General features: G+C 45.0%; 1 protein-coding gene across 2 annotated transcripts in view; it reads left to right on the top strand.

Annotated features, from left to right (window-relative positions):
- The first annotated feature begins 3,812 nt into the window (after window positions 1–3,812).
- The window catches only part of NEK6 (NIMA related kinase 6), a 54,426-nt gene continuing 33,594 nt past the window's right edge, over window positions 3,813–24,644 (top strand). Inside the window, exons 1-2 of one of the 2 annotated variants that reach the window (XM_062011221.1) lie at window positions 3,813–3,952; window positions 22,516–22,637. In XM_062011221.1, coding sequence (XP_061867205.1) covers window positions 22,545–22,637 — 93 coding nt within the window. In that variant the 5' untranslated portion in view covers window positions 3,813–3,952; window positions 22,516–22,544. Of the gene's footprint in view, window positions 3,953–22,512; window positions 22,638–24,644 lie in introns of both variants that reach the window. The other variant, XM_062011220.1, reaches the window with a different exon arrangement.

Genomic DNA, 24,644 nt, shown 5'->3' with positions numbered 1-24,644 from the left:
CACCTTCCTCAGCCTGCTTTCTAGCATCCCCTCTTCTTTAAAGGAAAATGGGCGATCAAGCTCTATAAAAAAAAGACATTTTCTCCATCATACTTTCCCATCTCCCCTTTCCTGGATGGCAATCACACTCTCCAGGTCTCACGCTGCGAAGGATATTCTGCCACCGCTCACATCTGGTTCCCTGATGAGATCCACAGGCGGCTGAGCCGGAGCGATCGCTGGGTCACGTGGCGGCTGCAGGTTGCCTTATCTCCTGAAGACCAGCACTTTCTAATCTCCTTTGAATCTCTTTCTCTCCTTTTGCAGCACTCTTATCAGTTTGAGACTAAACTGCTGCACAAATGCTCACGAGATCAATCTACAGATCTTAAATATGGTGAAAAAAGAGGTGTTTCTCTGAGCAATCTGTTGGAGAGATTTTGTACTGACTTTTAGACTAGTTCCACGCTGGTATGCATTCCTTTAGCATTAATGCTTCCTCTGGGACTCAGACCTTACAGAAATATGAGAAGGGAGCATGCAGGCTGCAGACACACTGAAAGGCAGCCTGCATGGAGCATGTGTGTAGAGGAGCCATGCTGCAGCCGTGGCTGTGGAAAGAGAAACCCACAGCCTGTCCTCTCTAGCTACTGCTGGAAAATTGACTCTCTGTAATTGTCATTTGAGGAACAAGGCTGGGGTTTGGGTTTTTGTTGGGTTTTTTTTTCCCTGGACATAACTTGTAGCAGTCTCCTTGGTATATGCTGTTAAGAATGGAAAGTAACAAATAAGTCAATAGGCATATACATTAAGTCAGTAAGGCCAGGGTTTTATCAATAATGGACTGAGGATGAAGGATACAGAGCCAGTTGCATTTAGCACTCAGAATAAAGTAAATCAATCAGATTGACTGAATGTTGATTTAAAATCCTTAAAGATTTGGGTCAAGATCATTCTGGTTTTCTCAAAACACACTCATTATGGGGAATCTTCATACCTGCAAATAACAGAAATAGTGCTGTTCAGTTTCCTCGGCCTCCACTGACAGCACGTGGTGTGCTTGTTGCTGGGACTGGTTCTGTTGCAACGATCGCAGTACAGGGGCCTCACTAGCCATGGGGCAGTCCCTAAGTATTTGGGCTGTAAGTAAGGAGGAGGAGGTGGTTGCTCTATAGCTTGGCCTTAAAACGTATATGATTTGTATAAAATACACTTCTTGCACTTCAGGAGACTCGCTCTGGGAGAAAAGGCTGATGGTGCCGCTGTCCTTGGGCACGGGCTGCCGTGCTCAGAGGCAGGGGGTCGGGGCCTGGCCACGGCATCGCTTCGTGGCTGTTCAGGGACCAGAACAAGTAAAGTAAACATCAGAAAGTTCCCACTTTGGGGGTTGTTTGAAAGAGAATTTCACACAGAGCCGTAGCATAGACTATGAAGGAAAGTCTATTTCTGTCAAGACTTAATTGAGGAAATTTGATTTTCTTTGCTGACTGAGTTGCTGTTGGGAATCTGAAGTAATTCTGTCTGGTCTGTCTAATTTAGCAGTGAAAAACCTGGATCTAGAGGCTGTGCAGAAGAATGTAGCAGATTTTTAAAAACAGCTTTTCTGAATAGAAAGATGGTAACTTATGGCAGCGTAACAAAAGAGGGGTTTTAGTCATTGTTTTGATGTAAAACACTTTGGCTGTGATACCTCAGTCCACTGACTCTGTTTAACATAAAGGCATTTTTTGCAAATGTGACATCAGCAGACCTCGGGAAAATGGAGTTTAGAGAAAAAAAGAATGAATTCATTTTGTTTCTCTCAGAGCTTTCCCATGTTTCAGATTTCGTACTGATAGATTGATGATATGATTTGCTTTAAAACCAGGTGGCCTCTTAGTTTCCATCTGTTGTGTCTATTGCTCTGTCTCTAGTGAGAAGCATTGCATAGCTGTGCAGGCATCTGTACCCTTGAGAGAAAACTCTTGATGCTACCAGAGATGCTCAGGGAGAGAGAACCTACTTTTACAGTATCTTAAATGTGAGATGTGTCAGGAACTGGGGCCCCTGGAAACACCGTGTTCATATTCACCCAAACTGAATGCAGTGAATTTATATGAGACTTGTGCAAACAACTTTACAACAAAACCAAAACCTAGTGACATTTCCAGAAGAAACAGTTTGAGTCTTACAGAAGCACCTGAATATCCTGCAAGCGTTGGCTGCAGTTTCTTATCTCCCTGGATGCCAGAGGCAGCACCGCTTCAGCAGGAACCTTTCCCCCAAAGCAGGAGCTTCAATGGCTAAACAAGGCCATTTGAGCAAAGACCTGCCATGGTTTTTCAGGTTTTGCAAAACAGAGACTTAACGTTGGGGTTTAAACTATGTGAGTGGAGTCTGCTGGAAAAAGTGACTTATTTGAACCAAAGTGTCTTTGGTAGCAGTTCCCGGCAGCTCTGGTGTAGGTGGAGGTGATGCAATCACGGAGAAAGGAGATGCAGCAGCCCAGCGTTACGCTCCCTCTGGTCTGCATTTCCCTGGAAGGTGTGTGATCGTGTCCCTAATGCACAGAATGCACAACGGGGCTTTTCCCGGGGAACAGCAGTACGAACACTGGGTTCTGCTGGGAAGGGTGTCATGGTGTCTGACTGTTGTCTCCAGACGGCCGAGTGTAGCAGCAGGACACCTGGAGGCACCTGGAGACACATAAAGGCCAAGGCAGAGGAGGGATAGGACAAACGTCCAGTTATGTCCCGAGGAGGATGAACCAGGCTGTCTTGAGCTCCCTCTCACAGCGCTGCCTTCCCGCTCGAGCCCTGGCAGCAGCGGTGGTGGGCTCCACACAAGCTGTGTGCAGCAATTCCATCAGCCTTGCTTCGAGCTTTTTAAAGAAAATGGTATTTTAAACCGTCTGAGTCGAAATGAAGGTACACTGGCAAAACGTGCCTTTGCTTGCACAGCTTGTTTCACTTGCCGAGGTGCTCGTAAGCCGTGCTGGCATTGGCACTTTGTGCTGTGACAGCACCAGGAGTTTCCCAGTGGCAGCAGCAAACGCCCTCGGCCGGAGCCGGGCCCTGGGAGGTGACACAGGACGAGCAGTTGCAGCTGTGGGCAGAGACGCTGCCGTCCGCGCCTCTCGCCCAGTTCAGACGAGCTGAGCCGCCTTAGTTTCGTTTTTATTTAATGTGAATTTCATCGCAGGTTTCTGTTCAGTTGTAAAAAAATGCTGCTGAGTTTCAAGCTCGAACCCAAACGCACTGACATTTGTCTTGACCTGCAAAACATGGCAGTTTGTGAAGGAGGGGGTTTCCATCCGAAACGCTGGACGTGTATTAGAGCTGGACGGGTTTAGTTCCTGCAGCACCAGCCGTGTGCTCTCCGTAGGCCCGTGGCCAGGGCGGTAAAACGCACCGCGCGCAGCGGCGCTGCGGGACCCGAGCGTCCCCCAACGCCGCTCCCGGGGCCGCTCCCGGGATCGCGAGTCGGCGCCCAGCGCCGGGAAACCCCCGCGAGCACGCGCCGTGTCGGTTTTCAGGGCGGGGGGAGCCGCGGGCATTTCTTCCGACACCCGGAGCGCGGGGAAACCGTCGTTTTCCGGGGGAGGAGAAGGCTGCGGCGGCGGCGGCGGGAGGCCTCGGCTCGGGCCGTTCCACAGGGGCCGTGCCGGGGCGGGCGCTCGGGCTCCGCTGCCCCCCCGCAGCCCCTGTTCCGCGCCCCCCCCGGCCGGGGCCGAGCGCCGCGCGGCACCGCCCCCCCGCGCGCCGCGCCGCGCGCTCCCGCAGCCTCCTGCGTGGCAGCCACGGGGCGCGCGCCGGAGCGGCGGCGGGCGGCGCGTGCGCGGGCGGCGGGCGCGCGCGGCGAAGTTGCGTGTGGGACGCGGACGCCGCTCGCTCCTTCGCCGCGGGGCTGCCGGGGGGTCGCGGCCCGCCTCGACGCCCCCGCCCCGCCGCTCCTCCGGGACGGGCACCGGGCGCTTTCTCCTCGCCGGCCGCAGGTGAGCGCGACGGGGCCCCCGCGGCCGCCTCGGGCCGCGGCTCCGGCTCCGCCGTGCCGGGGGTGTGCCCGCCGCGGGGCCCTCGGGCGCCGGCCCTCGGGCGCCGCTGCCGCGCCTCCGCCGCGGGGCGAGCGGGGCAGCGGGGAGGCTGTGCGGGAGCGCGGGGCCGGGGGCCGTGCGGGCGGCCGCCTCGGCCCGGCCCGGCCCGGCCCGGCGCTCGGGCCGCGGCGCCTCGTGGCCTCCGCTTTGCCGCAGCTCACGCGCCTCCGGCCGCGGGGCCGACACGTGCCCGGACCCGAGTGAGGGACGAGCGGGAGTGTCCCGAGAACCGTGAAGACTGGCGGGTCGTCGCCGGCTGCCGCTGGGGAGGTGGCGTGGGGCAGCGTTGAGACTGGAGCAACGTTAAAACTGCTGTGGAGACTCGAGTGCTCGCGGGGTTCGGTGTCAATGCAGATTTCTCGGGGAGGACTGTTGGGAGGTTTCTTTTCCTTCCAAGCAGAGGCGCTGCCAAGCAGCGTGTCCCGGCGGAGCGGCCCCCGCCGAGCGCCCCGCGCCAGCCGCTCCGCAGAGCCCGGGCTGTGCCGTTCCCTGCGCGACTCTCGGGGCCGGAGCGGGGAGACCTGGCTCCTCGGGGGTCCCTGGGTGCTGATCCGAAACCCTCCCCAGATGTCTCTCCTGGGACTGCAGCTCCTGCCCCTTCTCATCCCCTCCCGGGAGAGGAGCATACCTGCTCTCCTACCTGTCCTTGTACCTGTTTTGGGGTATTGGCTTCTGTGCCATCACAACAGATAGGAGCTCTGAGATTGAAACAGTGCTTTTAGGGATTACCACAGTGCTTTTGAGAGAGCACATGTTAGAGCTGAACTATGAAATACCACTTTTTTTTCCCCCATCAACATGTTCTTCCTTCCAAAGTGTGATTTTCGCTTGTTTAGAGTAATGGTGGGTATCTGAGCTCCATCTGTTTGTCTGTCTGTTCGTGCACACGGAGTATTCCTGCCAATGGTGATTGCCTGTGGCATTATTGCAGTATAAGTAGCTTGATAGGAAATATTGTAGCAATTAGAAGTCCAGTGATGCAAGTTCCTGACACATTATGACTGTCTTGCTGTCATTTCTGTGTCTCCTTTAGAAGTTCATTTTTGTGAATCATTGTAAGCAACAGTTCAACTTCTGCAGCATTTCTGCAGTTTTTACATTTTGAGACATCTCTTGACATTGAGTCAAACTCTTTCCACTGTTATTTTTCCCCTGTCAACATTCTTCATGACAGTCGTTGCTTTTAAGCAGCAACAGAAAGGGGGAAAAAAAGGAACCTCTTTTAGATAAGAGAGTTGCTGCCTCTGTTTGCTGTGGCTCTGTGCCTTAGAGGCTGAAAAAATGGTGGCTGGGAGGAACTTCTGTTACGGTGGAAAAAGAGCATCTTCTGTGGGAGGTGAGATTTCTAGATGGAGTGTGAGTGACTGCTGTCACCCCAAAGGAGTTGTCAGAACAAAATCAACCTCTTGGTTTCTTAAGACCCGCAATGTATAAAACACTTACGCTTGTTTCATCTTCCCTCCCTCCTCTGGAGTTCTTTTTCATGACAAATCCGTGTTTCATGAGAGCACCGACACGTAATTTGAGGAGGAGTTTTAATAAACCTGTTCAAATTCTTCAGGGTTCGTTTTCTTGGGAGAAAAGCAGGTGAAGATGAAGAACTCAGGACTTCAAGGTCACAATGGGAAACATGTTTGTGTTTTGTAGTCTTTACCTTCTGTGATCCGGCCTGAAAAGTGTAACGTCGGTGTATAATATTTAAATGTACGCTTAAAATGTTGAGACTGTACTAGTGGAAACAGTGGGAGATCCTGAGACTTGCCTTACTGCAGGGTTTTTGCCTTTATCCAGAGCTACCTGTTGATCTGAAGGGCTCTTTCAGTGGCTTTAAAGCTTTTTTGCATGTTGAATGATCTGTTAATGGTTGTTTACTCAGAGTAAAATAAGCTGCTCTTTTTTTTGGACGGGGATAGGAGCCAGACATCCCCGTGTGGGTTTTTCTCCTGCACTGCCTCTGCTTTCTCAGCTGTAAAATGAGGGTAGTCACCTCCTGCACACCTTCAGAACACACTTTCTAGATGTGTAGAAGACAAATTCGTGGATGTGCTTTAACATCTTTTCCTACTTGATGAGGTGCCAAATATGTTTAACCTCAAGACTGTAAGGAATGTGTACACAACAAACAACGCGGTGGTACAGACCAGAGCGTGTGAACCAGAGCAGCCAGCAAGTGGGGAAGGTGGTAAGAAATCAATTGAATTCATCCTGAATTTAAAGCAAGAACACTGACCATGTTTTGCTGGAGGAGCAAAGGAAGTACTAGGGGAAGATTGCAAAACTAAAATGATGGAAGTGGGCATCAGCACGGCCTCTGGGGCTTGACCTTTCCTCAGTCCTAAAGGAAAGGCTAGCTGGGCCACAGTCCTTGCACGAAAGGAGTGTAGTAGCCCACCTTGTGTTTGAGTTTTTGTTATTCTAATTTCCTTTTCATAGATGCTCTTAGTATAGAAGAGATTGCTCATGCTGATCTCCAGCAAATTAGAAAAATAAGTATGTGAAGCCTGGTTTTACCAGCTGGGCTCATCTTTACCACTGGATGAACGTGCTTTTAATTGCAGCTTCCTCTGTATTGCTACAGTTCAACACTCATCCAGGCAGACGGTGACCATGATGCTCTGCATGGTTTGAGCACAGAATTGTGCTTAAGGAAGCTGTGAATAGACATTCTACCTGTGACACACAGTCCTGCACTTGCCTTGTAAACTGACATAACCAGTCTGTTTCACCTTTTGTGGGAATGATGCTGACTAATTCAGTGTACACCAGTCCAGGAGCTTGACCAGGTTGTTTGTGGGAAATTATATGGTAGATGCCTTTGTACCCAGTATAAATGCAAGGTGCAAGAAAAGCATTCTTGTGATATTGAGAGCAAACACTGAACATTCATGCAGCTGAAATATAGTTCATGATTGTCTTGATACCACTCATCAGAGAAGACCCTGCAAATGTGGCTTTTGGGTGGCCCACGCTGCTCTGAGTTACAGGCCAGGCATGGGGGCAGAGGAAGCTCACCTGTGCCTCACTCCATGGACTGGACAAAATGACCTTTCCCAATATAAAATCACATGGAAGCTCAAGATTGTCTAAAATGGACAGAATTGACACTTTGCCCTGTTAAAGGCAGAGCGTTGAAAATATTTTCTTCTGAGACCTGTTAACACTGTGTTTATTATACTTACCTTTCCCCTTGTAAAGCTTTTGGTACAAGCACATACATGCAAGTACTCAGCAAGTTCCTTGAGCTTTTTCATCAGGAGATCTCTGAGTGCCCCAGAAGATAAGTGCAGTTTATCTGAAAGCTGAGGATAACAGTCAGGGACGTTTGCTGTGTCTCAGCCTCACGCAGAGTCCCAAGGTAGCTGAGCTAACGTCAGACAGCTTTTGCTACCATACTGGATGGCTCCCCTGTGCCAGGGCTGACATGTTGAATACTGGTGAGTCAAATTAAGGAACTAAAAAAAAAAAAGGACCCAAAAGGAAGGACCTGAAAGGTTTGGTTAAATAAGAGTGTTAAACCACTTTGTGGCTGCTGAAAGGACAGTTTCAGAAAATAGGATCTGGGAGATAGAAGAAGAATGTGTTCAAGCTGAGCGGTAGTGTGGGTCCAGGCAATGTTTTTCTTGTTGGAGAAGAAGACAGAAACAAATAAATGGTGTGCAAAATCCAGATTTTAAAGTGACTTTAAATTCATGGCCTTGTTCTTCTGGCAGGTTGAAGTTGCTGCAGCGTGTCTAAATTACGCAACAAATGAAGCTGTATGAAATACTTGTTTAAAAACTTGTCAGAGGTTTGGGGGTGTGTGTGGAGGTGTGTCTGTTTTTAAAGCCAGGTTGGAAGCTGCTGTCTGCAGTTGGCTGAAATGTAGGACAGGGAGAACCAAGATTCTCTGTGAGTGTGTGGCTCAGTGGGCAGTTCTAGAGCCTGACAGATAGATTTTGTTTAAAAATGGAAAACCACAGGGAGTTATTTTTAATAGTGGTTCCAGTGCAGAAGTCTGTAAGGCTGTCAGATCTTTTTATGGGTAGATAGGTCTTTTTCTGTCTTGGCTCATTTTTAATATGCATATTGGATTGGAAGAAGATTGTTTAGAGTTCTAACCTGTGCTGAGTGTTTAAACACGTGGGCTTGCTGTAAGGACCAATGCTATACATGTGTGAGAAGTCTCTTGTCTTGTTTTTTAACATTTTAAAATACTTGAGCAAAGAGTTGTTTTTATTCAATTAAGAGGGTACATTCATCTTCCAGAGTTTAGCTGTGTGATGCAGGTTATCACATGGCACAATGCACTCAATTGTCCGTGGTTCTACCGTGTCAGTACAATTAAAGAAATTAAATGTCTGAAGTGTTTACTTCAGCTTGGTGCTACTTTAAGGGGCTGCTATCATAGATTCCAGTCAGTGAACAGCTGTCTGTCGCAGATGGGAGAGGAAAAACGCCTTCCCCTTGGCTTTGTACTTCTGAAAAGGTTTCCATATAAACCCAGTAGTAATGTGATACAGCCTTTTAGCCAAATTTGAGTTTCTTGTTACGCTTTCAAGTGAACTGTCAGCACACAATCTATTTGAAACCAAGTGATGTAAGTAAATGAGGTTCTAAGAATGTCGTGCTCCAAAGTGTTCTGGAAACCTCAGGAACTCAAGTTAGCAGTCAGAATGCATTATTGATTACATCTCCAGAAAGGAAATAGACTTGTAGGAAGTTCATGAGCTCCTTCTTTGGAGTCTGCTGTGTTTCAGTAAGATAAGGTGGGGTTGTCTGCCCTGTTCCCATACTGTGTTTTACAAAACAAAGTCAGGTAGATTAGAGACTGTCAAGGAAGCACGTAGCAAATCCATGTTTTTGTTAGAGTCTCAGTGCAATGAAGTCTGAACCAGAGCAGGTGTGAAAGGTGTAATGATTTCTGTAGAGCTGCTGTTCTCTGCTGTCATCTCTGGATGGCAGAAATGGCATTTGTGCACAGAAGTACATGCACTTCAGTTTGGATTGTAAATTGGATATGGTGGTTGGTTGTTGCCTGAGCTAGCGCACCACAGCAATTATAAAACATGAAAATGGTTATGACATGTCTGATCACAAAATGCAGAAGATGGTAAGGTTATTCTTAAACTAAAACGTTGCTGCTGCTGGCTTAAAGCTTTTTTCCCTTATGATTGTTTCCTCACTGTGTTTATTTTTTTCCTCTCTGAACTATTAACAGGTATACTACAATCCCATGGCACTTCTGAAAGTTTTTGTGTTTATCTGCTTTCAGGAACTTAAGTCTCCCTGGCTTCAGCCTTTGTATGTGCTTCACATGATGAATCAAAGTAGGTGCCCAGCCATCCCTTGCCTTTGGAGAGACCTCAGGCACCGACCCTGACAGATCAATGCATTTGCTTTTTAGGAATGCAGTTTATTTTGTTGTTTCATCAAAGTATTGGCCTGGGTTTGGTTGTAATTTCAGGCAGTTCTCATTCTGAAGCTATTCTGAGTTCTCTGGCAGGAGCTGGCAGGTGCAGTGGTCTGTGCACAGTGCAGTTCACCGTGTCTTTAAACTGGCTACACCACTGGATTGATTTATCTCACTGCAATCTGTAATGTGCTTTTTTTCCCCCTTTAATTCATTGGATTGACTGTTGGTGTAATGTCTTTGGGAGTTGTGTTGAAATGTTGCTTTTCCATGTGTGGAGATGCTGCTGAGGCTGTTTCAGAAATCCCTGTCTGGTTAAGGGAGGAGGTGGCTCCGGATCGTGTGCTGCTGGTGGCAGAAGGACTGTGTGGGAGCGTGCCCTGGCACATTCAGGCAAGGCTAGTTTGGTGAGCTTAAACCTCTTACAAACCATCCTGAGGACTCAAGGGTAACAAACACTTGAGTGTGGCAGTGCTAGAGAAAAGGGCAGAAATACCCCTTTGAGAAGGGGGGTGATAATGTCTTGTGCTGCCACAGCTATTTACAAAATGAGTGGCTGTCAGCAGCCTGGCTGGTGCTCCCCAGATAAGCATTTCAGCATTGCCAGGAGACAGCTGAGGGACCTTCCTGAGGGGATCTCGGTGTCTCGTTTCAATGCAGCATCCCACCTTGCGGGGCTGAAACATCCTTTGGTATTTGATCTGGATGGGATTCCTGGAGGCTGGTTGTGCTGTCCATTTGGAGGGAGCTTTCACCATCCCGCTCCTCCGTGCGCGATATCCGAGTGAATCATAGTCACCTCACCTAGTGTGCGAGTATTTCAGGGGTCAAAAACCAAACTGATAAGGGCCATGACCCTGTGCCTGGCCCAGCCTGCTGAGCAGCAGGTGTTGCTCCACACCCTGGGGAGGATTCCCAAGTCTTTCATTTTGCAGAGCTCAGTGGCAGATACCGTTCTCCAGTTACTTTTGTCGTTTGGGCTTGCTACAAGGTGGGAAATGTCCACCAGCCTGCTGCATGAGTGAAGAGGACCTTTAAGTCCATGCTGCCAGGAAAAGGTTGCTCCTTCTGAGAGCGGTGTGCTGGGAGGTAGCACAGCCCAGGCTGTGTTTCATCTCTACTCACAGCTCAGAGGCAGTGACTGGCTCCTGGCTCAAGTGGTGCAGGTTAATAGAATTGTTCTTCTTTCCTCTTTTACTTGCAAGAGTAACTTTTTTCTTAATCTAGTGACTTTTAAACTGTGGGGTTGGAGATCAAAATCACTGCAAATGGTGCAATAACTGGGGAATGTTGACCTACAGGATGGATTGCAACTTCACACTGCATTCAGTGTAATTCCTTTCAGGAATTTCAGTTTAAGTCTCTATCCTGTTCTTGACCTTGTGGACCCTTGTCCCTGCCCTCCTGGAAAGGTTTTTTTCCCTTGTTGGAACATTTTGTGTCTTGCATAGGAACACTGAGTGTCAAACCTGTCTGAGAGTTTGGGGTAGGCTTTGGTTCTTGGGGCACACATAATGGCATTACAGTAAGCAAATGGGTAGAAAAGCTGTAGATATTTTAAGGCTCCTTTCCTCCAAAAGTTAGGGAACTCAGGGTAGAACAGATATCAGGAAACAGAGACACAACAAATTCCCTCCTCTTTCATTCATGGAAGGTCTGCTTTCATTCTCTCATGCTGTCATTAGCCCTTCTGTCAGATTTGTGCCAAACACGTCTCAAAAATGTTACATTGTAACCAAAAGAAAAAGCCCCAGACAACCTGGAAAAGGTTTTTAAAAACATCTGAATGTATTCCAAAGCAGCAAGTCCCAACTGTGTGTGTCTGTGTGCTACCCTTTAATCAGCTGGGAAACCCAAGTGGTGACTTTCAGCTGTCACTATATTAAGAACCAGTGCTGCCTTTTGTGGCAGTCTGTATATACTGAACTCGGTACTATGTAGTAAATATTCTTGCTGTGTGTTCATAATCATTCTACTTAGAGTAAGCGCTTCTTGGGTGGGTATTACAAATCTGTTAGTCTTTATGGTATTTATAGGGTAATTTTTAACTCTCTTGAGCTCCTTACTTCCTTGCGGGTCAATTACTCAATTTATAACATGATGTCAGTTGTAAGAACTTTACCATCCAAGGGTAAACAGTGGTGGGTATGGTTCTTTACCTGTGTTTGCTCTTAGTTCTTTGTATATTAAGGTATGCAATAACTTACTCTGACTTATTTATTGGGATCTCTTTTAGTCTCCTCGGTTTGTACTTTAAAGCGACTGCGGTGACTTACTCTGGCTTTTGTACTTCCCTCTCCCTGCTTTGGTGATGAAAGCTTGCAGCTATTTTCTCTGAAGAAAAGACTGTTAATCACTTTGCAGATTCTTAAGTCAAAATTGCTAGAACCAGTGTTTGAATATTTTTGATTGTCTACTGATGGAACTGGTGACTGTAAGTCAAACATTTTGCTGCGTTGTGAGCACACAGCTCTCTCGGGGAGGCTCTGGCTCGGTAGTGGGGAGGGATGGCTGACCTGATTTTATGTTCTCTCTGTAGTTGTCTGTGTTAAAGTGAAAATGTGCTTCGACTCTGGGGTTTCAGTTGGCTTATGGAAAGAGAGAATAAAGTCATCTCCTGACACTGAGATGCTCTTCTGCCTTTGTCAGCTTTATTTCAGAGTTTATGGGACTGGCAGGAGAAGCCAGTAATGTCTTTCCTCTGGCTGCAGTGTGAGAAGTTGCTTAGCTAGAAAAACTTAATTGAAGTGAAGCCTGGGTTTGCAGGAGATGAGCATTGTGTGTGTTTTCAAGCATCGTGTTTGCATGTGGTGCCCCAAAGGAAGTAAAATCTGAAAGGCATGGTTCGTCACAGGTCTTATCAGACCTCGGTGAGGTTACACGTGACCTTTCCTATTGTTCATCGGAAATCGAGGACATCTGAGTGCCAGCTTGCTCATTTTTATAGTGGCATAGATGGCACTAATGAGTTTGATAAAAGCAGCTAGATAATGTGTGGAATATAGCTTCCCTTTGGAGACTGTCTCTAATCTGTTATACAGCACCGTATTTAAATTTATATCTACTCTTGAAGTTCTCAGGCAGCGGCAGTAACCAGGGCAGCTTTTGTTCTTGTATCCACTATGGGGCATTAATCCCCCTCTGGACTCAGCCACTGCTCTCCACAGTTCTTCCTTCATGCTATTGCCATAGCATGAAACACTAGTGCTTGTGAGTATGTGGCTGTATGTTTTGCTGAGAGCCTGTGGTTTATCCATAGACTAGCTATTATTTTACTAGTAGGCTTTTGGTTTGATTTAGACTGCAGATGCATCAGAGAGTGAGCTGTCAGAGTCACTAGCTGCTGTGCCAAAGTAACTCTCCTTGCCACCTCTTGTGTTTCAAGGTTGGTTTTGACCTAAAACTGGATGATGTAGTCCTGCCTCTGCTCCCCTACACTGAGGGTTAACATTTCTGGGACTCTGTATTCACCCCTCTCTTGTTTGGTTTGATCTGAAATAATCTACTTCTGTCAAGCAACTGTAGATGTTACAGATTCATTAAAAATATTTTCTGTTTATTTAAATCTCTTGCTTTTCTTCTGCATGTTCCCCTTTTCCACACATTTACTCTTCTAAAACAAGTTGTTGCGCAGCTCTTGGTTATAGTGTGGGAACTGTGTCCACTCACAGGAATGTGTGCTACCAGAACAGCTTTGTTGTTTTTATAGAAACCTTGCCCACACACTCCTTTTGCTTTCCAAATGTCTGCAACTCCCTGTGGGATCCTGCTGACATCACTGTGGTGATCCACATTTATTTTGTGTTACTGCCTAGGGGTTAGAGCAAAGTCGCATATGGAGTCAGGACAGGCTTGTTTTGTCCCCACCTTTGACTCCAGTCAGCTCTGGACACTTAGTACAGCAATTCATGTTATTTCCAAACGAATTGCTACGTCCCTGTTCGTTTTTAAGTCCCTGCTCTCTCTGTAAGCTGGTTGGTGTATGTTGGGTCAATTTGATCTCTTGCTGTCACTGCCCTTTCGTGTTTCATCTCCTGCTCTTGTGTTGCCGTGTTGCTTGCTGCTTCACTGGGTGGGGAGAGCTGTGGGTGGATTGTGCTGGACTTGAACAATTGTTTCTGTTGTTAAGCACTAGTGTGTTATTCACAGGTATTAATAAGATGTCAGTGTAATACACATTGCTGTTACTAAGCCATATTGAAGCTTGTTTTGAAAGACTGTAAATATTTGTGTTTGTGTAAGAATCTGATGGTAAACAGTTGTCTTAGTGCTGATGAACTGGTCTGTGGTAGGTATTTTCAGCTGTGTTCTGCATAATTACTCTTAAAAACTGGTAATTTGAGATGTCTGGAAAGTGACGTTTTCCTTACTCCGTGGATTGCTGACAGCTGAATTGCATTCCGTGCCTCAGCTGGACTTTTTTGTTTCTTTCCTTTGATTTCATTAGCACTTTAACCCTAAGTACTTCTCATCATGGCTGTGGCTGATAGGTGGGTATCTGGTGGTAGAGAGAACAGATGCTGCGTTTTGAAAGCATAATGTAAAGGCCTTTGCAAGCGTCTGTTGATTCTTTGGTTTCACGCTCTCTGACACAAGTGAGCTGGTTTCTTTTATTGGAAGGACTGTGTAGTATCTGCAGAACTGAGACATGCACCTCAATTTTAGGGGGAAGGAAAGACTAAAGCAGGACAAGTCTCCTCCACTCTGACAGTTTCTTACACCCGTACAGTGGGAAGCTGCTCAGTCTGATCAATGTATTGCTGTAGAGCCAGGAATGTCTGAAAGGCACTTTATGGTGTGTAGCAGCGGTTTTTCAGGCAAGAAACTGGAAGTAAAACTGTGGAGCTGTTTTGGTAAGAGTATGTTTTTCCTAGTTCCCTCAAATAGGTGAATTTCTGTTTTAACAGAATAATATTAGTGTGAGATCAATGTGGTGTCTTGGCAGTCCGAGGAGGTTGGTTGGGAAAGAAATGCAGGGTGAGCAGGATATAAGATTTTTGTTAGTGTGAGTAAGCTTATGGGTTTAATCTGATACTACTGAGTTTCTGCTTCAACACTGAAGCTTATTAGAAGAATAGAAAGTTGTTACTTAGAGGGCAGAATATAGTGTGAAATGTGATTTTTCTCTTACTCAGAACTTGCACATTCAGTTGTCGTTTTCTTGAAAGGTTAATTCCCAGTTTCTCTTCAGAACATTCTGTACAGACCTTTCTGTAGGGGGAAAAAAATTGGACCCAATTTAAATAGACAAGTCTTGTGAATCCTGAAAGAATTTGGGCATTTAGCCCAGGAAAGGGAGAGTTCTCTGCAAAAACTCCATTAACCCTCTCTGTCATCAAAATAAGTTATAGAGGTATCTATGCAGACTTTTTAAAGAACAGATATTCTTTGTTTTACCCTGTAGCCTTGCTCTGCAAGGCACTGGAGAATGACTCTTGTTCTTTAAGGAGAGCTGTGCCTGTGTGAGAACGGAGGGAGAGCTGTGTTACAGGGATGTAGAAGTGAGGATGTCAAGAGCTGCGTTGGTTTTTGGAAAAGCAGCATCATTAGTTCCAGGTGCTCAGGAATGAGCAGGGAAAAGCTGACTTTTATTTAGTGTAGGTGAGATACCTTGTAGCAGTGTTGGTATTACAGTCTTACTTAGCGTACAGGAGGCAGAGAAAACACAAACCTATTTCTGGCATAGCTGTATTTCTAAATAGAAAGATGTTACATCTTTTGCCGGGGAAGAGTTTCTGCTTCCGTTTGGCTGTTACTCGCAACATCCAGATGCTGTGAAAGCCCTTCCTGCAGTGCTGGCATCTGGCTGCCTGGAAGTTCTGCATAGGGTTTTATGAGGTGGCTTTGAAGTTGCCTTTGGATTTGATTCATATGAATCTTTTAGATGGGCTGTGCTGCATAATTCTCAGCATCATTTCCTCTCGCTTCTGATTATGAGAAATGTAAATACTTCAAGCTGTTGTTCTGATGTTTTGAAGTTGGGTGAATATATATCTCTTTATATCTTGCTCCATTCCTTTTCCTTGTGTTTGGAACAGATATGTTGACTGTTAAAGGCTCAATGGCACTACATGAAGAGTGGTTACAGCAGGTTCCGTGTGTGAGCCCATCTGACGTGGGCTGGCTCTTTTACTTTGGTCTGCCAGAGGTTTCCTTAAACTTTAGGGAAGGTCCAGCAATGTTTCACAAGTATTTGTGAGGTTTGCTTGATATTTGTCAAGTGCTTAGAAGTGTGCTAATTAAAAGGTATTCATCAGTGCTAAGTGGAGGTGTTTCTAATCACATATGTAAATGTATTTAGAGAAAACTTTGTCAGGTTTTAAGGTCATACGTTTAAACTTCTGTTTAAACTTCTAAACATGCAGAACTGAACAATTCCCACAGTGGGGTTTTGGGGCTGTAGCAGCAGAGCCTATTTAAAATGTGTTTGATACTTTGGATGTTAGTTCTGGTTTTGTCTTACTGGCTTAAGATCATCTGTTTGCTTGTGCCCTTGTTTGAGATAGCTAGTTGCTAAAGGTGTCTTGATAGGAACAAACTGTGCAAGTAGTTTGGATTCTTAGTTGTATGTGGTAGGAACTTAATTTAGGGATTGGCTTAAATTGGCCATTTTTGCCATAGGTTGGGAACAATCAGTCTTCCCTACTGCTTGATTTTTGGCTCTTCTTTTTCACAAGGACTCCTCAGATGTTGATCAAGAGCGGAAACTCGTGTTTCACACGTGGGTTGCCAGCTCCCTGGTAGCACAGTATGTTTGCTTACTTATGTGCCAGTAGCTGGTTGTTCCCTTGATGCAGGAGAACATACAGCCAGCGTGATAATGAAGTTGACATCACCGGTACAGACGGTGCACGTTTCATAGCTGTATGTGATTTTACTTGTTTCAGTTATGATTTAATGATGTGAAAATGTCTGGAAGTTTCTGTGAATGTATACATTATGAATTTATTACCAGCCTGTATTTAATCTTTCATTCATCAGAAATGAATGAATTCTGAGAAGGATAACAGAAATGTTCTTAAATAATTTGGCTTCAGGCTTGAAAGCTTCATTGCATTATAAATTAAAAGGTGAGCATGTTGTTGCATGCTTAGTAAGCAATACAGTAACATTCTAGGTAGATTTAGTATGGTTAGTAGGGTTTATTTTTAATGTGGTTCATTAGCACCAGTAGTGGCTTGGTAGGTCTGTCTGTAGTGTGTCAAGGGCTGTAAAAATGAGTAGAGTGAATACTTTAGGAAGGCTCAAAATTGCAACTAGAAGAGTATAGGTTAAAGTATGCTGGCTTCATACATCACTTAAACCTAGTTGGGGAGAAATGCAACGTGCTGTTGATGTGCTATGTTTACAGTATTATCTTGCTTCAAAGGACTCTTGTCACTGGAAGTGCTGCTGTCTGCTATCCATCCTCAAGTTTAGGTGTCAGTATGTATTTGATATTTATCTACATCTTGCACAAACATCGTATGTAAATTTTTATGAGCGTAAGGTCTGTGCGGTGAAAGAAGAGACAGGAACGATCCAGTTAGGCTGGTGAAGAGGAACATTTACCTTATTACATTGATTACTTAGTCATAACTATAAATCATCAAGGTCTCTTGGCACTGATCCTAGGATTGTTTGATGGGAGCCGTGTGAAACCATCCCTTGTAGTGGATGGATTGAGCTGCGTAGCATCTCAGTAAGGTGTATTCAGAAGACTTTTAGGAGGATTGATTTGGGGCATAGTTCTAGGGAACTGATACTACAGCATAGAAAAAAAACCCAAACCCCAAACCCACAGAAACCAACCCAACCCTTAACTCAGATTAAACCTTTTAAAATCAAAACCAGAGTTAAGCTACCTAACCTATGTAACTCATCATGTGTTACCTTTGTGTATCTGTAGATACAGTTTCATCCTAATGCTAAGCCTAAAATTTGGAAACAGTTTACTGGTGATATATCTGCACTTTTTTTTTGCTGGAATTCCCTTATTACAAGCTGGAGCTGTTGGTAAGACAAACCCACCAGCCCTTCCTGTGCAGGGCCAGTGGTGGCTGTCACAGCCTTGCCACTGCAGCTCAGCAGCCAGCTCCATGTTGTGTAGGCAGCTCTGTCTGAACAGCTTTTCACTGTTGTGTCATTTAACTCTGCTCTTGCAGCATTGTCTCCTGTTGCATGCATTTCAGTAGCATTCCTCATGTTGTTTCCTTTAACATTCATATTCACTTTTTTTTCAGCGTTGGCAGGTGTGTATTTCACATTAACATGAGGGGTTTTTGGATGTTAGACTGCTATTTGCTTATGGTAATTTCCAGTCATCACAAGGTGACTGTTGAGAGAGATGAGCAGAGAGATAAAAATTGTCAAGCATTTACAGTAAATACTCTCTGCTTTTGGAAACTGTCAGAAGTTTAATTGTTAGGTTCAAGTAAGTTTGTCATGTGCCAGACAGAATCAGTCTGCTGCAATGAATGGGTTATGCACTGCACCAGCAAAAAGGGAGAGTGAGAAACCAAGGGATGCTCAGGATTTCCTGTCACCTTGCACTGCAGAAGGAATGGGGTAGGCTTTTTAACCTAGCCTGTAATTAGGTTTTGCATGGAAGCATATATTACTGCGCTTGCTTTGCCAAAGCTCTTCAGTATGATGGATGAGATTTAAAGGTTGATCTGACTAAATTGCAATGAGAATACTAACGACAAAGATATTTCTGTTGTGAAGTATTCCTACCAGACATCATAGCTGTGACAGAAATGGTGTAAAATAATGGACAATAAAAGTCACTCGAAAATAATACTCTCCTAGGATTGGACTGCCTTCCCCACAGCGTGTACACTGAACCACAGCCATAATGTAATCACAAGCCAAGATCATCATTTAAATATATAGGTAATCTCATACAGCATCCTGACAGATTTATTTTATGAGCAAGCAAGGGGAAGAATATTATTGGGCAGCAGAGAGGAAGAAAGTGTTACTGACGTGGTTGTGTTTATTTTGTAAAATAGTTTGCATTGCTCCTGTCTTTGGGGAGCTCAGGGGAGGTGGGAGAGCTTTGGACCCAGGAGCCTGCTTCATGTGCACTGGAGACTTGGATTCGCTGTTAAGCTCAGTTCTTTGTACATGTTAAAAGATGGAAGTTTGTGTTAGAGTTTATGTAATGTGCTTGACTGCCTTTGGACAGCTCACGGATTTCTGGAACTACGTAAGATTTGCCTTTTTGTTCTGTTTTCACACAAGGTGCCCTGAGATGGTTGCCTCCCCCTGCCAAGTCCCCATGTAGTGAGAGTATGTGAGAGGGATATAGTGACTGAGGGGAAAAGCATACACATCTCCCTCACAGTATATTTGAGGCCATTGGAACAGGTCAAAAGTAACAAAAAGCCCTGTAAGGTCTCCAGGAAGGGCACAACTGCCCCCACCACAGCCAGGAACACTGGGACTCCTTGAGATGGAGACATGCTGCTTTTATGGTAGGAAGTGGTTCAAAAGTGGAAAACCTCATAGTTTATTCTGCAAAATACTTGCTGGTGCAGTACTGGGGACAGCTGGAATTGCTGTGGCTTATTTTGCATTTACAAAGTTGTTCTCTGTGAAATCTCCAGGATACATTACAGAGAGCTGCTCTGTGTGATGCCACCCTTGGCTGTGTCCCTGACCACTGAGGATGGGGTTAGCAGTGGCTCCAGTGTTTGGATGTGCTGGCTCCTCCAGCATTGTGGGCAGCAGCAGAGCTGAATGCTGAGTACATGGAAAGCAGCTGGTGTGTCTTGCAGGAAGGTGAAGAGTGTTGGTACAGCAAACGATTGTAACACTGAGCACTTGAATTGCTGCTTTGATGCCTTAGAGGTGCACGGTCCTGTCACATTGATTATACATCTGGAAGCAAATCATTTGGCCTGTAGTTGAGTTTGAGGCATCCAGAGACACGTGGTGATACCCGATTAGACTGGTCACAGATGTTTCACCAAGCCAGTTTAGAGAGGGGCACCTGGGGCAGTAGAGTGTGTGAGACTGAACACCAAGATGCTGGTGAGATTCTGCTTCTTAATGAGTGTCTTATAACTAATGATCTTGGTCTTTGCTACCAAGTGCCCTGAGCTGTTCTGCTCTGAGAATCCCACCTGTCAGGTCCCTGCAAGGTACCACAGGGCTTGATGGGGTTCACGTTTTGTTTTGCTTTCTCCTGATTCAGGAATCAGGTGGATGGGATGGAGCATAAGGACAGTTAGGTACCCAAAGAGGAATTGCCACTTGGGATTTGGCAGGGGAGCTGATGGCATGAGAGGGTTTTCATTCTTGCTTGCTTTGTAAAAACTCCAGATTACCCATGAACAGTGCTGCTGCATTCAGTAATGAGTGCTGCAGAAGGATGACAGTAAGTGGCAGGATGCTTGAAGACTTATGATGCCAGTCACTTACGTTACTGCACGAGTGGAGTCTTTTTTAAGTGTTTTGGCATAATTGGACACAAGTTTTGTGTGTGTTTGTTTTGCATTATTCCCCTATGGTGTGGAGGGCACATAGTGACAGAGAGACCTACATCTAGTTTGAGTTAGTGCAGTTAATGCTTCGGTTTTGATTAAAATAGGATGGAAATAGGTCTTCCAAGCTGAAAAAGGCTGAATGATATTTTACGAACTGTATACAGTCCTTCCTTTTGTGTATGTGGGTTTTTGAGGCATATGTGTTACAGGGGACTTACACATATGATACACCTGAGTATTTGTAGCAGTTGCAGAAAGCTGTTGGGTTGTTCTTGTAACGCCTTTCACAGCTGATGATCCCATTCTTTTACCCACTTTCCGGAAGGGCAGATGATGCTTCATGCGATTTAAAAACGTTTAGATTTGCTGTCATGGTCAAGACCCAGTCTGGAAATGTCTGGCACTGCAAAGCTTTGTAGGAATTTGGAAGCAGGAGTGAAAAAGCCTGTCACTTGAAAAGTGCAGAGGTAGAACACTGTAAAGTAAAAACGTGCCAGTGTTGAGAGAGCTTATTCCAAGACCTCTTGTCTTATTTCCTACTATTGTCTTTGGCACTTTAAACAGATTAAAAAATCTTCAGTTATTCATCTGCAGCTGCTCCCCCTGTTCCCTCCTGCCCCATTTGATAATAAGGAAGTTAGACCAAATCTGGAGTGTTAATGTCACTGTTTGGTTTGGTGTTGAGTAACTTTTTTCCTTCCCAGTTTGATGTCTTTGATGCTGTGTTGTGTCAATGGTACTGTTGTTGATCTTAGTCCAGCTATTAGTAGTTACATCCTCAAATACACCAGGATGATATTTCTTCCATTTCTCATGCAGGTCAAAGACTGAATTAGATCAGGAGATGTAACTTTGGTTTAGACCTTTAGACTTTGGTTTGTCCTGTTCTTTGCTCAGCATTTTCATGGTTAAAAATATAATTGTGATGTTGGTTCTGTACCCAGACTTTTTAAAAGAGAGAATCTTTAAAAGCCTGTGGAATTTTGTAGAGTTACAATTCTGTGTGACTTGTGTGGTGTTTTTGGGACATAATGAAGTGCCTCCGTGGTGCTGTCAGCTGTTTAAGGTGCCCCATGGAGCCCCTTCCCAGGGATCCCCCTTCCTCTCTACCTATGAGTGTGCCTGCCCTGGCCCAGAATAGCTGAGCTGACAGCCTTGAGCAGGACACGCTGTCCTGGAGGTGTCAGCGGGCTTGGGGCTGGTGTCATGTGAGCTCTGCCATATCTCTTTTCAAAGCTGATATTTTGTACTTCTTCCTTTGCTTCCAGCTGTAGTGCTTTAAGCAAACAGTGGCCAAGCCCAAGTATTCCGCCTAATGCACTCCTGTGCAGGCTGTGTGGGCTGTTCTGAGCTGTTAATTGCCTTCCTGGTGTCCAATCCCTCGCCGTAAGTAACTGTACCATGAGGTTCCTTCTGGCAGCTGGAAGGCTGCAGTTCTCTTAGGAATGTTCCAGGTCAGTGTGTGATCAGATGACTCGGGTTCTTGTGCTCAGAAGTGATTCCTTTTAGCGCTTTAGTCCTTTCCAGAGGCAGGATGCAGTAGATGGATGGTAGATCCGTGTTAGACTAGAGATATTTCACATGACTCTGCTTGGACATGCCTTTTATCTCGAGGCTGCAAATGTGAAATTTCTGAATTCCTTTGGAGATAAGTGGTGAGAAGTGAGGCTGTCAGTAGGCTCTGGTCCCTTGCAGTGTTTTTTCTGTGCTTGAGGTCTTAGAAGAGAAAGAACGTTTGTTGTTCTCTGTTCAAGTAAACAGCCTTTCTTCAAATCACAAACAATGAAGTAATTAAGATAGTTCTGGCAGTGTAATGTGAGGTAGAAATTGCACAGGATTGCTTAATGGTGATATTGAGACATGTTTGTATTTTTCTGAGTATTCACTTGATTAGTAACAAGCCTACTGATGCCTGATACTGAAGGAATCTTAAACTTCTCCATACTAACAGTGGTTATCCTGTCCTTCTCCCACTAGAGCCTTGTAGTACTGACTTTGAGCAAGCCATGTGTTAGCCTGTTGGCATGCAGCAGGTACTGCAGCTCCCAGCTCTTTTCCAGTGGATGTTTGTTAGAGTGACAGTTCATTTGCTTAGAAAACAAGAGGCAAACTTTTTTCTGCCTTCTCCCTGATACTGTGTGTGCACATGTTACAGTAGCTGCTTTTGGGAAAGATCTGCCAGAACTAAAGGCTTCTTTCACTGGCAGCTGTTCAAAGAGCTAAGCACAACTTGCTACAGAAATTCTTCTCCATCATACTTTCTTCCCCACTCCCCCAAATATTTAAAATACCTTTGTATTTTAAATTAAGTTAGCCAGGGCCCAAGTGCTAGGCATGCCCTATTAATACACTAATGAGGTCAGGTTGTGCTCTTCCACCGAGTGAATACTTGCCAAACCTCTTGAAACAAGTTTCTGCAAATGCTTGTGTTGGCCACTAAATCTCCCCTTGTCACCATTAGGCTGCTAGTCACTGGGAAGGACAGTGACAGTGAGACTCTAAATCACATATTACCTGCAGCCTGTGTGGATAATGAAGGACTTGCAGTACTGGATGGACAGTGATGAGACTTCTCTCTGCCCTCTTTCTTTTAACTCCAGCAGAACTGTGAGGCCGAGTTTGGTATGATACCATGGAAGGGCAGCACAACCATCCACATCATCTAGGGGACCAGAACAACCCTCTTTGCAAGCTGCCAGGACAAGAATACCAGCATGATCCTCAGGTAAGTGTGTGTGTCTCTAATCTCTCTTCTCCTTTCTCCTGTGTATTGTTCCCTTCCTTTTATAAAGATCTGTAGACTTCTTAGCATTTAGCCTTTTTGTTTGTTTGAATCTTTTGTATACAGTGCAGTTTAGAGTAGTTTTAGGGTATATCCAGTTTGGGATTCTGCCAGACAACCAGAGTTTGTGAGTCCATTTATTTTATGATAATAAGAGAAAAAGGAAACAGTGAGAATTTTGCTTGAAGCAAGTATTTTAAAATCGTCTTTAAATATCCTGTCTTGGCTTTCTCTTCTCTTCTCTTTGATTCTTTGAAGAACAAGCCAGGGAAAAACAGTTGGTTATGTAAGTGAATGAATGTTTTTTATCTCCTTTCATAGTTTAATAATAAATGCTGGAGAGGTAATTGCCAAATAGAAGAAAGAGTTTAACCTACATGAAACTGTAGGTTCTCTGACTTCATTTCATGTGAGTCTCTGGCATCTCTCCCACAATGTATTTTGTCTCTATTATTATCATCTTTGGCTACAACAGCTCATGTCCCTCTCCCTTCTCTGCCTTTCTGCAGAAATGGGCTAAAACTAGTGCTAGGCCTGTGGTCAAAGTAGGGTCGGTGCCTTCACTGTGACCATGAAACTTGTATTTTGGGAATTCTGGCTTCTTGCCTCTTTTAGAGTGTCTGTTTATCAGAATAGTTAAGGTTTACCTGTATGTATTTAAGGAGTAAACAAAAAGCACCATGGAAAAGCTGTCAGAAGGAGGACTATTGCAACTGTGGTGTACCATGACCTCGGGGAGGGGGCTGTGGGTGTCAGTTTGGCATTCCAAATGTGCAGTGGAGTGGGGATCAGGCTCCTTGAAGAAGTGGTCATTAGGAAGCTGTGTCACAACACAGGATAGGGTAAGTTGTCTACACACAGAGTACAACAATGAGTGTAGCTTAGGCAGCGCTGCTGGGAAAGTGATGTTGTATGGAGCAAAGCCCCCCTCTCGTAATGTAGCAATTTGTCATATTAAGTCATTTAATAATAATTGAATCCCCTTGATTAATCTCCTAGAATTAGCCAGTTGCATTTTGAGCAATTAGGGTTAATTACTGCCTCGTTTGGCAGGATAGAGCCCCTGTAATTATTTCATGAACAAGATTAGGAAGTGTTCCTGCGCAGCAGATACATTCATGGCATCTTGGAGCACATGTTAGAATTTGTAATGACATAGTTAAGTGTAATTAGTAGCTAATAATCTGTGTTCTGCTGTTCTGCTGATGCTGAGTGGGCTCATTTTGCTGTGTGGTCATTGTTCAGTGAAACCTCCCCTCAGCTCTCTTAATATCCAGGTTGTGTTAATGGAGGTCTCCGGGTATATTAGCTCTTCTGAGAGTTACCTGCTTTGGAATTAGTACTGGAGAAAGACTTTATTTGGTTTTACTGTTAAAATAGAGTTTTCAAGCTGGATAAGGACAACATACAGTCTAGCAAAGAAATGGCAAAAATGCACCTCCTCAGCAAACTCAGTTTAGAAATTGTCATAAGCTGGTACTGTTGTATGCTGGTAGGGATGATAAACCTTAGAGATTCCAGCCAAACGTTAAGTTCTAGGTTACAGATTGAGTTAAGGGTATTTTATAACTATGTAGTGTAGTTTTGAGGCTGCAAATTGAAAAACCTGATATATTCTTCAGTAATTACTTGACTGTTTGAAGGATAATCCATATTTTTAAAGTTTCCTCATCTCGGATGAACTTGGAAGTTCTGGTTTTTAATCAATCTGTTCTAATGTGTTCTCATAAATTCACCCTGGAGTTGTAGCCTCAAAGAATGCAGAATTCTTTTCAGGTAGGCATTATTGAATGGAGATGGGTGTATAATTTGGGACATCATAAGGAGGTTTGAAATGCTGATGTTGATAGTAAATCATTGCTTATAATGTATACGTGTTCAACTGGAGGGGCTGAAGCTTCCCTGCCTGCTGCTGCAGATGTCTTCTAAAGGTGAAATCAGTTTACGGTA

This window comes from Colius striatus, chromosome 19 (genome assembly GCF_028858725.1).
Source record: "Colius striatus isolate bColStr4 chromosome 19, bColStr4.1.hap1, whole genome shotgun sequence".
Lineage (NCBI taxonomy): Eukaryota > Metazoa > Chordata > Aves > Coliiformes > Coliidae > Colius > Colius striatus.
Note: the sequence above shows the minus strand (reverse complement) of the source record. Positions and strands in the feature narration are given on the sequence as shown.